At 39.2% G+C, this 17,788-nt stretch overlaps 1 protein-coding gene across 17 annotated transcripts in view; it reads right to left on the reverse strand.

Annotated features, from left to right (window-relative positions):
- ROBO2 (roundabout guidance receptor 2) overlaps positions 1–17,788 on the reverse strand; it is a 1,122,909-nt gene that overhangs the window by 7,684 nt on the left and 1,097,437 nt on the right. For 4 of the 17 annotated variants that reach the window (XM_074599426.1, XM_074599397.1, XM_074599407.1 and 1 more), the window contains 4 exons: positions 17,551–17,733; positions 12,835–13,005; positions 5,356–5,616; positions 655–855 (listed from right to left, as the gene is read on the reverse strand). In XM_074599426.1, the coding sequence (XP_074455527.1) occupies positions 655–855; positions 5,356–5,616; positions 12,835–13,005; positions 17,551–17,733 (816 nt within the window). The remainder of the gene's footprint in view (positions 1–654; positions 856–5,355; positions 5,617–12,834; positions 13,006–17,550; positions 17,734–17,788) is intronic. The other 13 variants (XM_074599454.1, XM_074599416.1, XM_074599504.1 and 10 more) reach the window with 7 other exon arrangements.

A 17,788-nucleotide genomic window follows, 5' to 3' on the forward strand; every position in this document is an offset into this window, starting at 1 on the left:
GAGTCAAAACTTTTGGCATCTAGTACTACCATCACGTACACAGCATTAACATGGTTTTCTACAGGGTTGAACAGATATTGAGTGACAACAGAAAAAAAGCTTGGAAAATAATTACCCTGGCCCAGGAGGCTGAGGGAAGAGTTGGGATATACAACTGAAAAACTAGGCTACATAGTCGAAAAAAGAGGACCTCCGCCTAAGGTCAAAAAGAGCAGAATGCTGCTCACCAAGCAACCAAAAGTTAAGGCGAAGGCATTACAAGCTTGCCACCATGCCCAAAAAATTCAGCACCCTTCTCATTCACTCCTCTGAGAAAAAGTTTCCAAGACAAGCACACTACACTTTGTGATGAAAATTCTAAATTACTAGAATTCCTTTTCAATTTAGCCAGTGTTTCACTAGCATTACGCACTGAAAGATGTACTATGTAGATAATGTTTACATGGCTTGCACAGATTTTAACTGGTGCAAACCAAAGAAGAGAAGAATTTCATTTGTTTGTCATCACAGGCAAAACACCGCAGAAGACAAAAAGTTCTGTGTAATATTTAATCTGATTATCACACTCAACTTCCTCCTCTCTTCACAACAGATTTATAATTTTTCTCTTTCTTGCTGTTTGAGATTTTGAACTGTAGCTAGAGATAAACTTACATAATTCACCAGTAAACTGTCCTTGACTGTTTGATCCCACATAGCCTACATCGAGAAGGTCACTGGCATTGCGTTGGTGACCTCCTCGCAAGACTTCACCTTTTCTAGGTCCGGTCGATCCTTTAGAAGAAGCTGTTCCTGAAGAGCTGTGGCCACCAGGGGACGGGAAGTTGGGTTTACTATATGGTACGAGTGCCTCTTCTAGAAAAGCAAAACAAAACAAAACAAATACCAAATAAATTCCTATAAATAGGAACAAACAAGCTATTCTTACATGGACATCATATTCCTTCCTGCCCTCAGATAACTGTCTTTTGTCTTGCTTTACAGCATGGCAATTTTGCCTACGAAAATACACAACTCAGTGTTGTATTCCACAGACAAAGAAACCAACATGAATTTAATCTTGCTTTCATGTAAACTCATAAGTTAGCTTTTATTAATTATAAAAAGTACAGATTCATTATGAATAGATCATGAATCATACATACATTAATAAAAACAGATGCACATACGATTTCCAAAACAATGCAGCTATGATTAGATTTTTGCTGCAAGCCTACATGAATGTGCTTTTTCTTTTTCCTTTTCTTTAGCTTAAATTATGGCAATGTTACCTCAATCAATTTAGATAAAGAACTACAATATCAGTTAATTTAATTAGCTTCCAGCAGCTCAGTAATTTCTAACAATGCAAAGTACACTGAAGATTTTTTTTAAGTGGTTATGAATTACATTAGAAAATATTACATTATACATAATATTAGTAGTTGTAATATTTGGTGTGAGCAAATCTTCCTGCAGCTTGTTTCATGTTCCATTATGAGCAAAAGGTTTACTTTTGCTCACTTGGCCTCTTCCTTTGTGAAGACCTGTACTAACGAACTGCTTGCTAGGGCAGGATTAATACCCAATAAAGCACAGGACTGCATGTCTTCATATAGCATGAAGTAAAGCAAGACATCACATCTGATTAGAGTTTTCAGGAGATATCGGTGTAATAATCCTAGCCTAAGAAGCCAAACAGCAGTACTGATTTAACACTGAAATAGAAGCACTATTTTATTTCTTTGCTGTGTATGATCCACTTTTGCTGCCTCGGAAGTTGAAGAAAGAGACCTTGCTAAATATAGTTTGCTTCAAGAAAGAACATGAGTATGCACGCTTAACCTTAAACACAGGAATTGCCCCTTCTGAAATCAGTGGGATATCTCCTGCTTGAATCTTACAGTGTTAAAAGTGAATCTGAGCTGAAAGTTGTTTTGTTTTTGTTTTTTTTAATTTTGCTTTCCCCATTGTCTTCACTCTTAAACAATCTGATGAGGGGAACCAGACTTTCTTTGACAGAGGGCAGGAACACAGAAGGAAAAGTAGGTGGGGATGGCTGGAAAGAAAGGGGAGATAAAAATGCTTTTATTCACAGTCTTGAAGCCTTTGCAAAGGCTGCAGCGGAGGCACAATTAACTTAGGGAAATGCTAAATGAGAACGAATTTGCAGACGAAACCCAGGATTTCATTCTTTGTGCCTACTGCCACAAGTGAGCAGGACACGGGAATTCCCCATGTGATTTGCTATTGAACAGAACCCATTTGTACGGTAAATCCATTGCAGAAGAGGGCAGGCAGCTGACTTCTTTCTCTGCCAAAGTATCTCCCTCTGGCCCTGCCCAAGGGACCAGAATATTTGCGCCGCAGGACGTAAGGGCATTATCTGTGTTTTGTGCTATGACCGTGTGCTGTCCTTGCTGAAATATAAAGAAATGCTTAAAAGACATAGTAAAATGGCATTTAACAGCCATAGCCTCCTAAATTATGTTACCTGTTCTTTATATATCAAGCCCTAATAATAGAATCAGATGCAAACCTGGTTTCCAAAGGCTGGCTAAAATATGGAACAGCTTGCATTAAGGCAGCAATAAAGCAAGCAGCATAAATCAGGTTAGCAGAAAGCTGGATACATTTTTAAAGGATGGAAAGAAAAGTCACTAGCATTGCAAAAGAGTTTGAAGATGACATATATGGTCAATTGATTTGTTTTTCTAGTTTGTGGACTCAGGATAAGGCCTCCTTCGGGTTCAATGAAATATTCAGAAAAAAAGACCATGAATAAATATAAAGTGCATTATCATTACAGAGCATATGGTGTGTTAAATTATCTGTGGTGCCCTCAGAAATAAATGCAATCCATAAAATAAGCAATTGTGACATAAAATAAAGGCTAAGTTTTTCACAACATTCTAGCACATGAAAGGTAGTTGTCTCAAGTCCTTAGAATGGGCTCACATTTATTAAACACTCAAAACAGTGCCCCGTGCCCCAGGGCTGCAAAGAATATGGGGAGGTTTTGCTGATGCCTTTCTCTTTGAAATACCGAGCCTTTAACTGGAAGATACAATGCTGTGAAAACAGGATATATGTGTGTAACTATGTTTCTATACCCCATAAGATAACCAGAAGGCTTTTAATGTTATCAAAAATTATTGTAACTTGATCTAGCACACTTTAGAGCAGTAGCTGAGAATGTCATATTTGATGTGCTGTAACTGCAGTTCCACAATGAAGCCATTGGCAGGAACTCAGTGATCTTGTTTATACTGAAAGCAAACAGTGGAAACACGGTTCCCAGAATTAGGTATTTTTATTCTATTCAACTTCAAACCAAAGGTCTTGCTTTTAAAATTTCATTCACAGCTTGATAATGTCTGAATGAAGCTCCCTAAGCTGCAAAATGGCTATTTTCTGGAAGCTGATAGCTAATAATAACTCCTTTTGGAAACATATTGAAGCCTGGACAGAAGAGACCTCCAGAGATCTTTGTCTTTAATAAAGGAAAAGGGAAGAAGCACAATTAATACTATTAAACTCCTCAAACTTAGTAATACAAACAAGCATCACACACAAGAGTAGCCTTTTTTAAATCTACCAGAGAAAAGAATACAGAGCAAGAAAGCTGTCCTGTAAGAAGCTGGGATGAGAAGACAGACTGACAGATACGAAGCTCTGGCCTACCTTGTGCACAAACTTTATGAACCCCTCCCATCAGGGTAAAATCACAGTATCTCCTAGAGGAATACTTTATCATGCATAAAGGACATGCAATTGCATGAATTTGACAAGAACAAGACACCTGTAATCACTCCCACCCTAAATTCAATGCTCGTGTAGGGCACTGGAAGCGCCAAGATCAAGTTATTTTTATTTAAGGACAGATAAATGCAATTCCTGCAGGATGGGTATTTTAAGACTCTATACCCTCGGTATCACAGAATAACTGACAACTTCTATTTGTCCACTTATGAGGCAGTGGAAAAGGAGGGGAGTTCTTGCTAACCAGGTGAGAGAAGCATCCTTAATAATAGTTTACAAAGAAATGAGATAAAGTATATTCAGGATATTTTCTATGTGCTCATACATCTCGTACATTGTAATTAAAATTGCCGTTTCACCAAGGAGCATGAATTTCACACGCTATTTTTAAATTGCAACTTCGCATCATCGTTTCACAACATGAACCGCTGCTCACTTGTTTATGCAGCTGAAAGATTAGGGGGGTTTAGCGGTACCATTATTGTTATATTTTAAAATATGGATTGTATTTAAAATAGTTACATTACAAATATGGGTACCAATATTTCCTAGGAGGACTTTATTTAGTAAATCCTGACCCCGTGACAGGTTTGCCTGCATGCTACTGTTTTTTTTTAGAATGTCATTGATATTAGGGTGCTAGATTAACAAGGAGCATTAATAGTAGAATAAAATAAAGAAAAAGATGGATAACGTGAGTACCTCTAGTGTTGCTGTGGGAGCTACATGCATACTTGAAGAAACAGTGTAGCCCTGCAGTCAGTTCCACGTACAGTATAATTTTTATTTTTTTTTTTAATTTTCTTAATTGTCCTCTTGTACGACTCTAATCAGCACTGGGATAACATGTGATTAGTGGGTTAAAGAAAATACGCTAGGTAAAGGGATCTGAAGCAGCAGCTTTTACGTGAGGTCAGGCTGAGAGAAGGAATCTGCGAATATTGTAGAACTACAAGTCCAGCTCAGCATCGCCTCCTGCACACATTTTTACAGACTTGAAATCCATTTAGGAGATAAAGTCAGCGCTCGGCAATGAGCAGGTCCTGCATAAAGGTGAAAATCTGCGCTGTCATCTTGCTGGGCCTAAGAGATGAATTTTACTTGGTCATATCCATGAATAAGGAGAAGGTAGCGTTTTAAATACAGCTGGAGGGAATGTCAGTAGCTCAGAAGGATCAGCCTTCTGGCAGACATGGAAAAACAACTGCTGCCAATTTAGAAGCAGGTTGAAAGAACTAGAAAACATGGTCCTATATACATAAATAAATACATCCAACATAAAATATGCTAAAAATCTGTTTCTCCTTCCCTGCCGGCCTGAAACTGTTCCTGTTTTTTCTGCCGCTATGCTTGACAACGTTATTAATCTCCAAAACACTGCAAAGAATGCACCCAATCAGGGTCTAATGAGATTTCATTGTTGCAGGAGGGAAAATACTTGGATCTCAAGCTCTCATTTCACTTTGCCCTTCCTTATTTTCCAGCCTGAGCCCCACCAGCGCTGGCACAGAGGGGCGTGAGGTGGCCCTAGCCTCTTGCCAGATACAGAAACCCTCAGCTGAGGAGTGGCAAGAAGCCGTCTGCGTTGCCTCGGCTGGTGCAGCGCACACACACCTGATCCGAAGGCTTGTTTGTGTTGGGCTTTCCTGAAATCCTCTTGGCGGTCTGTAGAGCTTATCCACTCCTGGGTTTGCCGCTGCCACTCTAGTGACGTCCTAGCTTGCCGGTCCAGGGAGCTCTTTGTTTCATCTACGTTCGGTGCATGCTGCCTCTCAAGAGAGCTTCCTTTCCTCTCTGCCGAGCCTCCGCGCTGGCCGGGGACTATTTGCTGCCTTAAACCCTGACCAGGGGGTGGGTCGGGTGGTGGTGGAAGATCTAAAAAATGTGAATAAGATTTAGATGAACTAATGTTTTAATTGAAACAGAAGGTCTATTTGATTCTCAAAAGAAAAGTCCCTTGCAAATGGCATGAATCACTTTGTTTGCTGGTTTTAAAAGGAGGAAATTTCATGTTAATCAGAAATGTGGTTTTACCTTCCCCTGTTTTTTACTTAGGTTACTGAGTTGCTACCTCTTTCTAACTTCCATAAAAATCAACACACTCTGAGCCCCAACTTACATTTCTAAGCATGGGATTTATTTTCTGTGGGGTATACTCCGTCTGGCTCTTTCAGTGACAGCAAGCAATTAAGAAAGACTATGAGAAACTGATCTGTGTCAGTTGACAGTGTAATTTCCCCCCATCATGTCGGGGCTTGCTTCATCACCATCATTTTTGGGCTTCACTTTCAGCTTGAGGCTTAAATTCAAAACCTGAATATACAACTTTATCAAAATGCATAAAATTCCACAAAATTTTTGGGAAAAAATAATTCACAAAACCTACTGTCATTGAAAAAGCACCAACACATCAATGAAACATGTATGGTTAAATGAAACCACCAAACAACAGATAAGCTTTTTATCCAATTAGAAAGTTCAGCCAAGAGCTACAGTCTTCACAGACAAGAGGATGTCCACTCTTAAGTTTAGCAGTCTTGCAAACACAACCAATCAAAATACAATCCCAGCTGAACACTGGAAGACACTCGCCTGGTCTCTAACAAGTCCTGTCCTTTTCAAGTTTTTCACTTGGACTACTAAGATGCTTGTAGAATTGAAGATCAAGCTTCTAATCACATTTGTGGAAGCAAAAGTACCTTTTGTTCATTAGTCCGTGACCCAAGGTAATTATAGAATCTGGATAATTGTAACTCTAAAGATAAGATTTTCATGTAAACCATATGATAGACTTATAGTAGTCCAGAAAAGCCTCAGATTACTAAGGAAAAAAAAAATCAGAAAAGGGAAGCACCTTTAGTATGGTAATGAAAAATCTCCCTTATCAGGTGCTCATTTTGTATGTAGAACACTTGTTGATCATTCTGGTTTTGGCAATGCATGGTCCAAATAAATCTGTGCAGCCCCACCAACTTCACTAAATCTATGTTAGTTTACACTAGATACGGGTCTGTCCTGCTCTGTAGTCTTTTGTATTTTACAGTGTTGTGAAAGTTTATCAATGAATTGAACTTGGCTCAATAACAGATGTGGAAAAGTAAACCTCTGCTTTGCCTGCAGGAAAGTCTGATGTTTATAACTTTAGTGAAACTGAAATACATTTTATAAATTGGTGAGGACACCTTTGGAAGGAATTGATTTTGAACTCTGTAATTTGGCTCTATATAATGCCACACAGACTTTTTTTTCATGTCCTTGTTAGAGGACATGAGGTGCTACTTATACCTCATATATGGGGCAGAAATGCTTCCAAAGTTGCTGAGATGTCATTTCAGTCAGCATTGCCTCTTACAGATAAATGAGGACATGTGGGTTATTTGTGTCTACAAGGGAAAGAAGTTGTATCTGATGTTGCTCTCATACCTTTGTTCATAGCTGAAGTGCTATAACCCAGATTAAGATATCTATCTTCTGGCTAGAACAGCCTTATAATAATCTGTCAGTGAGCTTGGTGTATGCTTTATGTTCAGCACTAATTTATTTGAGAAATTTTGTTATTAATACAGATGTGACCTTTTATGACAATGACTATACTTGAGTTACTGTAGGTGGAAGTGGGAGGGTATGGGAGCTTGCCAATGTTAAAATTGCTTTATAGCGTTGGCTTCCAAAACGGCATTTCTTATAATTGATTTTATTGCGATCATAACCAGTTAATGTACAGAACCACAACACTGGCATCTGCTTATGCAATCTGAAATAGAGATTACTAAAGTTGTGATTTATAAGCACTTTATGGAGATGCATTGAATCCAATAAACACAGTCATAACATGACATCTGACAATGCAATTTTCCAAGATAAAATATTTACTGTTCATTATAAACAAAATGTTTAGGCAGTATCACCAAAAAAAAAAAAAAGTTAAAATTATTGCAGTATGAAACTTCTTAACATACAGTACCCATCTTCAGAATTTGCCATCTAATAGTTGTTATTAATTAGATACTGAGAAGGAAAGGTTAGTACTTAAACTGTACTGCATGTTCCAGAGCCAGCTGCAACTCTACTGTAGACTTATACTGCTGATCTACTGTTAACCTGATTCTTGCTTTTATCCACCTGCAAAATATGCATAATAATTTCCTGATGCATAGAAGTGAAATGAAAACCATATTTGTAAAGTTCTTTGGGTGTTTTAAACCCGTGAATGAGTTGAAGTGAAAAATAAAATTTATCTTCTGATGAAGCTACATGCAATTCTAGAAGAATTACAGGTACTACGGAATTAATGCAAGCTGGCTCTAGCCCCAGTGCAGACTTACTGAACTGTGTTAGATATGTCTGAGAAGATCTGTAAGAATGGTTACTAATTCCATCCAACTATCACTGGCTAAACCATTTGTTTTTTCACCTTCTTACTCTGGTTGATTGTCACAGTAACACTTTCCTTTTTAATAAAAGAAGCTGGAAGAAAGCTTCATTTGGAAATGTGGTTTTTATTTGCTCTACAACCTAAGTTCTCTAGTGCAAACCTTCTGCCTTAGGTAAATAACTAAATATGCTCTATTATCTTTCCTGGGCATATATGAAGACCCCATGCATCTGGAGTCCTAAGTTTCCTCCTCTAATGACACAGAGAACAGCCTCTCCCTCTCCTCTCCCTCTCCTCTCCCTCTCCTCTCCCTCTCCTCTCCCTCTCTCCTCTCCTCTCCTCTCCTCTCCTCTCCTCTCCTCTCCTCTCCTCTCCTCTCCTCTCCTCTCCTCTCCTCTCCTCTCCTCTCCGTTCCCAGCCAAACATGTCCATATGTGACTGTGCATGTGTCTCCACACGCACTTGCGAGTATGCACATATATGATGGAAAATGGTTGGCATTTCAGCTGCTAGTAAAGGGGAAACAAGGTCAGACGAGTTAGTAGTCTCAGTCCCTAACAGGCAGATTTGTTACCACATAAAGGCAAGCCAACTCACTCCAACATGTCAATCACTTTGAGAAGTTTTGAATCGAGAAATTTAGGGCCCTCAGCAGGATTTTCAGTGAGGACACCCAGAGTGGTATCACTGACTACCACTGTGCTTCCATCTAAATGGCATTTATCTTCCAGGTGCCAGGTAAAACACCTGAAAATCTACATTGAGCTAGTAACTTACTAGGCCAGTGGGATGTCATCCAGACTTCCACTTGCGGCCTCTAATGGCAGGATTATCAAACATACAAAGCAATTTATAAGTGCATTGGTGGGGAGGTGATGGTCTTATTGATTTAGTAATGGAGGCATTGTGATAGAGAAGCTGTAGGACACCAGAGTGCCTCATAAGAGGCAGATGGATGTTCGCCCTGGGATTACTCCATCCCTCCTTTAGAACGCAGAGCATTGGCCAAATGATTCAGGAACCAGTCAAGCTTTGGCACAGCCTCTCATTATTAACTGGAAAAAGCAGAAAGTTACAGAACCAACAAGTATAAGGACGTCCCTTTCTACCTGTGCTAGTGATTTGTTTTCCTAGGGGTGATAATTACTGAGACATTTAATAAGCTTCGGAACCACTTTCTAGTATCAGAAAGTAAGCATCTTCTCTACAGCGATCTACCTCAGCAAAAATTTGATTTGTAATACATGATAGCAAGTCAGTGGCAAAGCCAATCTTAAGTTCCAGTTCTCCTTTTTCACACCTAACCATATTTCCCTTCTGCAACGCCTTCACTTTTTTTTTAAATCATGCTCAACTAAGGTAGAGCTTTTAACACCAGTAATGCAGTTACCATGCCACCACCTATATAACAGATTCCGCTGTTTGCCAATTTGTGAACACTTTGTTTCCAAGAAAACAAATTATTCCTTAAGCACTAGAACTAAAGATCTCCTGTTTGTTTCTTATGGTGGACTGCGAGCTCAGAACAAAGGTTTTTCATCATTTGAGGGATTCATAAGTTATTCTTCCTCTGTGGATTTGCTGTTGTCTCCATGGCCTTTTAGAATGGGGAATTTAAAAAAAAAAAAAAAAAGTTGTACAGGAAGACAAATTTGAAGATTCAATCTAGAGCCAATCTCTAGAGGATTCTGACCTGCAACTGAAGAAAATGAAGCAGGCTTTTAGGGGATTTGTGTGGATTGCTGTCAAAAGCAAGTATGAAGTTGTCTCCTCATACACTTACATGGTCTGGGATCTGTGTGCTATGTGTTAAATTTTACAGTTTCTTAGGTTTTTTGCACTGTCCAACGTGGTTACAGTTAACAAGGAGGAAGTGCTCAGGATGTGTACTGGAAAGGGCAGAGAAAGGACATGGCTGGAGCTTACTTGGTCAACGAAAATTTAAAATGACAGAGATCTAGTATGTGATGAGACTTAAACAGAGAATGTAGGACTCATCCAGCTTGGGAATTTGAAGACAACTGATAAACCAAGTATGTTCTCATATGATGAATCCAAGAGGAAGCAGTTGTAAGGGAATGGATTGGAGACATCTCAAAACCAGGAGAAAAACGTAGGGATGCTTCCCATTGAAATCAGGACAGCACAGGGCTGAATGAACTGACCTGGACTGGGGTTCAGAATTGCGGGATCTATCCCAAGTTCTCCTACTTGCTTTTTCTAATTGTAGCTTAAGCATGGTGGCATTGTCTCTCTTTGTAAAGTTCACGCACTATTACACACAAAGCATCCGTTTTTAATTTCTGTATACCAGAGGTTCCTAAATTCAGTTTGTTTACGTACACACAGGTGGCAGCAGCAATCTTTAGCTTCCTTAATTGACACATGTTCTTTTGCAAATTTAGCTATGACTCAGACTTGCCATTGCACTTTAATGACTCAGATTCAGTAAGAGTTGAAGCGGAAAAACTGTACAATTTGTGTGTGTTTGTTCCTGTGGTAAGAGAGGATGGGAAAGGATCCTCTATTACTCCAGGAAACCATAAATTTTTAGAATATATAGTAAGCACTTCAACTAGGTTTATAACAGACAAATGTTAAACTAAGAGTGTCCAAAAGCTGTTATGGTTACTGCCTGTGTCTGAGAGGTGGACTGTTGAAGGAAATGGTGTATCCTTGGTATTCTGACTCAAATATATGAAAGAAACTCCAGTAAGACTAGTATTTTATAAAGAATAAATAAAAGATAATAGGAGATTCATTGTTTTAAATAGATCTTAAAATCTGATCTCTCTCACTAATTTAAAACAATACCGGATTTTATGATGGAGTCACTCCCCTTCCATCTGTCTCATGAGCTGGACTGGATTCCTATTCATTTTCTGATACCCACATTATTGTTAAACATTTCTATAGCAATAGTACTCAAAAGCAGAAGCATTAAGGTCCCACCATACTGAATGCAGTACAAACTCACATGTACACAGAATTTGTGGCCCAAAAGGCTCATAGTTTGGGGTGACAGGATATGCCATGCATAAGGGTTGACTTAACATACGCACAGAAAGAGTATTGCCAGCACCACAAGTGACACCCACAATTTCCAGTTACTATTCTCATATTTAATGGGTCTGGGTAGCAGGGAGGCCTCTGGAATATATCCAGAAGGGGAGGGCATTAGTATTTAAACCAATTCAGATCCATATGAGTGGAGTCTAAGGTACTTTAAGATGTTTCCCCAAATAATATGGTAGTGAGGGCGAGCCATAGAGCATGAGATGTAACAATAACCCTTTTGGGGAAGACTTTCACTTCTGGAATCTGTTCTCCACCTTGTCAGAGCGTACTACAAAATTGCATCTGTACACCTGATAACATGACTGAAAGGAGAGCTCTGGTGGTTTTAGTGGCCACAATACACCTTTCAAGCTGTTGATATATTTTATATATGTACCTAGAGTACAAATAAACCAAACAATATATTCTCTATCAAATCTATTTATTACGTTACTTGTCCAAACAAGATAAAGAAGGGAGTTGGACTTGATGATCTCTATGAGTCCCTTCCAACTCGAGATACTCTATGATTCTCAAGTAATTTTTACTAGAATAAGGAGGATGTTTATACTAAAATCTAAAGGCATTTTAAAAATTATTTTTACACCTTCCCCATACACTGGAAGATTTGTCAAGGTGTACTTAAGATTAGGAGATAAGACTCACTGGCATCACACCCACTCCAGTGGTCCAGATAGTGTTATGAGAGCCACCGAGGCAGGCGGGACAGTCTAGCTCTCAGAATTGCCCTACTTTGAACACTGAAAGAGAGGTCAGCATGAGGAAAGTGATCACTTCTCCATCTCCATGGCATTACAGATATCCTTAGTGGTTCCTTTAATGCTGTTTTCCCATTTGCTTGCTTCTCCTCTCTAATAATTTCATCACCTACAGGGGCTAGCCCAGAGATCAGAAGAAATGAAGGGGAGGTAGACAGCCAGCCACCTTCCTATCCAGTCCTCCTCAAAGAGTAACAGGCAGCAATTGTGTCTTTGCCAAACTCAAAAGGGGGTAGACAAAGATAATGGAAGACTGAGCTGATCTTAGTCATTAGAAGAGCAGCACAGACATGCCTGAAATTTCCAGATGGGAAGCAGTGGTCAGAGAGAAGTGGAGATGTCAAAGAGGGAAACAAAGTCACTGAGGTCAGGATTGACACAGCACAGACAAGATGTGAGGCAGAATCATGAGAAAAGCGTGGAACGTATTGCTACAGCTGTTGGGTGGCTGTCAAAAACAGCAAAAACCAAACAGAGCGCTGTGGGACTGGCTCTACACTTCTGCTAAGGAATTTACGGCATACCATTACTGCTGGTGGTGATTACTTTCATTTAATGTAAAATTAACCACAAGTCATTTTTTAATGTGAACCCATGTGCAACGCAGTCATTTTTGAGTAAGATTTATATCGAGATCTGAGAAAACCTACGAGATGCTAACCTGCTCAGAGCTGAAATGAAGAAAGGCTCCTGGAAGAGCCACTTAACCAAGCTCCACGCTGCTAGCGTTGCACTATTGCTCGCATGACAACCTGGGGACCCCACTTCACCAAACAAGTAATTCACTGTAACATATATTCCTTAAAAGATTGCTGTACATTCTCCCACTTGGCACGCGGGCTTGTTGCAGGTTTTCATCAGGGACTTCACTACAGCACTTACCGTCTGTTATTCCCTCCCTACGATGAGGCAAGGGGGGTTGGTCCAACCGTCCTCCCTTGTGTTTTTTAGTGGGCCTCGGCCTCTGACTCTGATTGACAGCTGCACTGGTGTTGCTGTCAGTAGAAAAAGGACTGCTCGGCCGAGGTCTCTGAGAAGAAGGGTATGCTTTGCCTAAAAAAAAGAGAAACCAGATGAAAAATTGTTATTGCCTTGAAATGGGCTGTTCTATTAACGTCTGTTCCAAAACATTAAATCTGGTCTAATTCTCAGAGGCAAGCAAGTGTCCCCTTGAGGTACCCACTGATGACAACTGCTTTAAGACACACCACAACAAGCAAAGTGAGAAACTTGGCATTCTTTTGTCTTTAACTTTGGTAATTAAAATCATTCCATCTGCTGTGATAAAACTACTGTATGCCATGTAACTCCTACCTGCTCTGTGTGCTGAACAGATGTGTCATAACAACTCCTCAGCCTTGAGCAGGGAAGGAAAACAGTTCTGCAATCATATCAAATTTATCTCCTCCTGCCTTCCACCTTCACGTTTCTCGAGCCAGATTCTCATTTTAGGGGCTCCCATATGCACTGTATACTGGAGTAACTCCAGTGAGATAAACATAACTGATTTTGCAGTGTATGTTTGTATACTTAAGGGTTCTCTTTTCTCAAGAAATAAAATATTGGGGCATATTTAAATATGGGGGCATATTTAAACGCTAAAATGTTTCTGTTAATTTTCAGTATTTTTATACGTTAAAAAAGTAATGTATTCTGACCGAATGTATTCCTCAGATATACATAGACTAATCAAGCTACATGTTTTCTCTTAAAAAAAAAATCTTTGATGGTGTTCCATGGAGCAGATCATTAAAAGCATCACCGCAGGGACCGTAGGAGTGCAGTTCATTTACTGCATTCGCTTTCTCTTATTTTGATATTTTTATTCAGTTAACTTAACTAGGCTTATTGTTTAATAATAACTGAGGAAAACTAAAGGTCACCATTTTTATGTCATTCTTGCCAAGTATCTTGGAGATGTTAACACTTTAATTTGTTTAGAACTGGTACTTAAAACTCTTAATTGTTTTAATTCTATTTGCAGTGGAAAATGCATAAGCCAGTCAGAACTTCTGCTCTTTCAGTCCTACTGTAGGCCCAAATGGTGTAAGAGTTGATGGAAAGTGGTAAAATGGTTGGTTGTTATTTTTCTGGTCATCTGACAGCAAGCTAGAAAGGAGCTTTATGGTCTTCTGGGTAATGTAGAGCAGGGTCTACCCTGCTGCAAGTTATGTTTTCGAGCAAAACCTTTGAACAGATGCTCTTAGTTCCAACGTGCCATCACATACGATCTGATCTAGACAAGCCTAATGGGGACTAATACGCTACTTGCTACACTATTTGAAATATTCTTAGTGCAAGAGGGCAAAGCGAAAAAAGGAGTCATAATCTCTCTAACATGGCATTTCCCATTAAAACATACATGTTAGAATAACATCTCAGTATTTGACTTTATAGATTTCCTGACTGTCTCAGGCTTGATCTTCTACCTTCCAACTGCTGTGCACCCTGAGGAGGACACTGCTTTTAGGCAGGTTTGTCTCCCCACTGCATGTCACTGCCATTGGAGGTTACCCTGTTTGAAACCCTCATGTGGACATTGCCTCACTCGCCTCTACCAAAATAAGCCCAACTGAAATTAAATGGTATGAAAAGTATGCCTTTGCTAACCTGGCTCATTTGAACTGAAATGGGTTACAGAACGCCCACCCAAGCAGCTAATTCTGGAGCTGGGAGACAGTAGTAATAAGCATTTGGGGGAAGGCTGGAAACATTAACCTCTATAGCTGGCACAGCTGCAGCCAGACAAAGGCAAGTGATCAAGCCCTTGTTTCATAGATAAGGATAAAACAGCAGATGAACACAGACAAAATATTAAAATTTCATTTAAAAATAAAATACCACTAATGCAAAGAAATTCAGATATGAGCCTGAAATTCCATCCTAGCTCACAGCACATTGCACAGATGTTCTGCAAAAAATAAACTTGCAACATGCAAGTGCAACTAGTAAGTGCAGGATGAAGATTCTTCACACTTATTCTTTTGACTAAAGAAACGTGATTATTCATTCAGAATGTTGGTTTGAAAAAGAAATAGACACCAAACATTCTCTCTTTCATCCCTCCATTAAAATGAGGGAAAATAAATAGCACTGACCTAAATCAGATATGGGGCAAACACAAGTGATGCGCAGGCTCCCAAAACACATTTTTCAATGCACCTAGTAACTGCTTACAGCACTTTGTATTTGTATGCAGCCCTTCCAGAAAGAACTGCTGAGCAGTGTCAGAGTCTCTGTAGCAGATTTAGTGTGTGTAAGTGGAGACAAGGATGAATCCACTAATCCTTGATTTAATTTCCCAAGGGTGTTAAAAAGGAAAACTGTCTGAACTTCATGGCAAATCACGTGATGGTTTCTGGAAATCGGAATCAAAGTGTCTGGCAGGAGAGACACCTTGTGCCTGGATTTACCAGTGTCTCTTATGCTTGGCAATCAAACGCTCCCACGTGAGGCTATCAAGCTGGCCTTCTCCTTTCACATCAGCGAGAATATTTTACAGCTGTTCTGATGGGGTGAAAATAACTGCCCAGACTGCAAAGGAGAAAAGAGTCGGGACCTTCATGCTCCCTCCAGAGCAATGAACAGAAATAATACTGCTGCTTTTTCGCTACCAGACGCCATTTTGCGTGACACAGGGTTTGCTGTGGTACAGCAACAGGCCTGTCTGATTGATCACGCTACATCGGCAGGTATCATATGGCAGTGAAACTGCAGTAAGCACCGGGGAGTTATTTCCATTTGCTGAGGGTTTCATGAGAAAAAGAGGGGAGGGCTGTTTGTTTACCCGTGGGTTTTATTTTGTTTCCTTTTTGCCTGCTGGATAATTAAGAGAGTAAGAGGGTAATAATCATAAAGTCTCTACCACAACTGTTGAATCCTTTGTTTTACCCTAAACTCTAATAGTCTGTCCAAGGAATTGCAGGCATACTCAGTTTAAGTGCATTTGTGACCTGATTAAGCAAGGAAAATATAACTGAGAAGAGGGCTCTCATCCTTTCCTTGTACTTTCCACTTACATAGCTACAATAAGAAATTATAGTTATTTAGAAGTGTTTATGTGTTTGTGTGTCCATTTATTTTTGTTACGTGTGTGTTTGTGGTGGAAACTCTACTTCTCAATGGCCTGATACAAGCAACATTGACTTTGGGTGAATCTTTGCATTTGCTCTTACTGAGGCCAAGAACACCACCAAAAAAAAGGTTGAGAATGGTTTGCTCCTTTCATTCAAGACTGTTCAGGACATTCTTCAAGCAAAACAGTGTATTTTAGATTATAGTTTGGCCAAATGTGCCCACAGTAGATGAGTGAAGGTCTACATCGGTTTTTCTTCTCTTTTGCTTTGTTTTTTTTTCAAAAGATGAAACAGATTTACTCAGTCAATTTTCCACTAGTGTAAGGAGCAAGTGAGGGTTTTAACTACTTTTAATGGTGAAATAACTATCTTTTTATGATGACTATGTCTGACCAAAGTCAATGGCAAAAGTCACAGTGATTTGAGAAAAGCTGTATCTGTTCACCCTGTAGTTTGTTGGCGACAGGACTTTGCCATCAATTCTTTTCTTCATTCCTAATGTTCATAAAAGGCAATGTTCACCACGAAGCCATTGCATGCAGAAAGCATGTGTTCTTCAGCCCTAACATGTGGAGACTAACAGTAAAAAAATTTAAATGATGGGAACATTATGGGACCTGTGGGCAGGAATTGGCTGAGAAAGCATAACAAAAATATGACCCAAGTTCATACTTTTCTATTAGATTTGTGGATTTAAATAATTAGTCATTTTTTGCTATTTTGATAAGACTAAGCAAATGCAAACGCGTTCTTTTTTCCAGGATACTTAAAAATCATTTTTACTTTTTTTTTTCTAGAAATAAACATATGGAGCTTTAAAAATATTAACTAAATTTTATTTACTTTTCATTAATTCAGTTTAGAAGGTTGGCTGTTTTCAAAAGCAACAGTCACTTTACCTTTGATACATTTAACTTGGCAGATTCAGTTGGCATAATTAAAATTAAATTTTATCAAAATATATTAACTTATTGAATTAAGTATCTTTTAAATTAGCTATTAATAAGGATTTTAAACAGTTTGTATTGTTAACAATAAAAGCACACCAATTCACCCCATGCTTAGAAAAACTTCACAGAAAAATACACTTTTGCAAGAAGAGATGCAACAGAAGAGCAGGGATGGAGATAATAGTTTAAACATGATGTTCATCACTGGAAATGTGAACGATCGTGAGGAGATTTTTGCAAAGAATGAAAGAATCAAAGACTGCATGGCAGAATTAGTGATCTCTTCACTGAAATATTAAACGGTGCATACATCAGTAAATCTACAGCAGAGTCAGCACAGAGGGAAACTGCAGCAGACTGAAGGTATAGATTAAAAGCTTGTGCTATTCACTACTTCAAATCACTCAAAATGAAACACAATGCAAGGTTTCATTTAAAATATACTGATAAAAGTATCTCCATCCACCTTATTCCATGCATGTTAGACAAGTGTGAGACGCAGGTTCACTGAAAGGAAAAGAATAGGCAGAGACACCCTTCATGCAGAAAGCATCAACTTTGAGTCTACAAACCTGTTCTTGTCAGGCTGGTTCCATCCAGCCTAAAACCAGCTTTATCTGCTGCTGCAACCAGTGCTTGTGCAAAACTGCCGCTGGTAAAGATCGAGTCATCTGAGGAGCTACCTACACTAGATCTATGACTAGAAAAGTTACGGTCCTCATCAGACGCAGAACCCCATCCATTTACCATTGAACCTAAAAACAAATGTAGGGGTCTAGTGAGTTGTGCACATTTGATATTTTTTGATCA

This window comes from Larus michahellis, chromosome 1, assembly GCF_964199755.1.
Source record: "Larus michahellis chromosome 1, bLarMic1.1, whole genome shotgun sequence".
NCBI lineage: Eukaryota > Metazoa > Chordata > Aves > Charadriiformes > Laridae > Larus > Larus michahellis.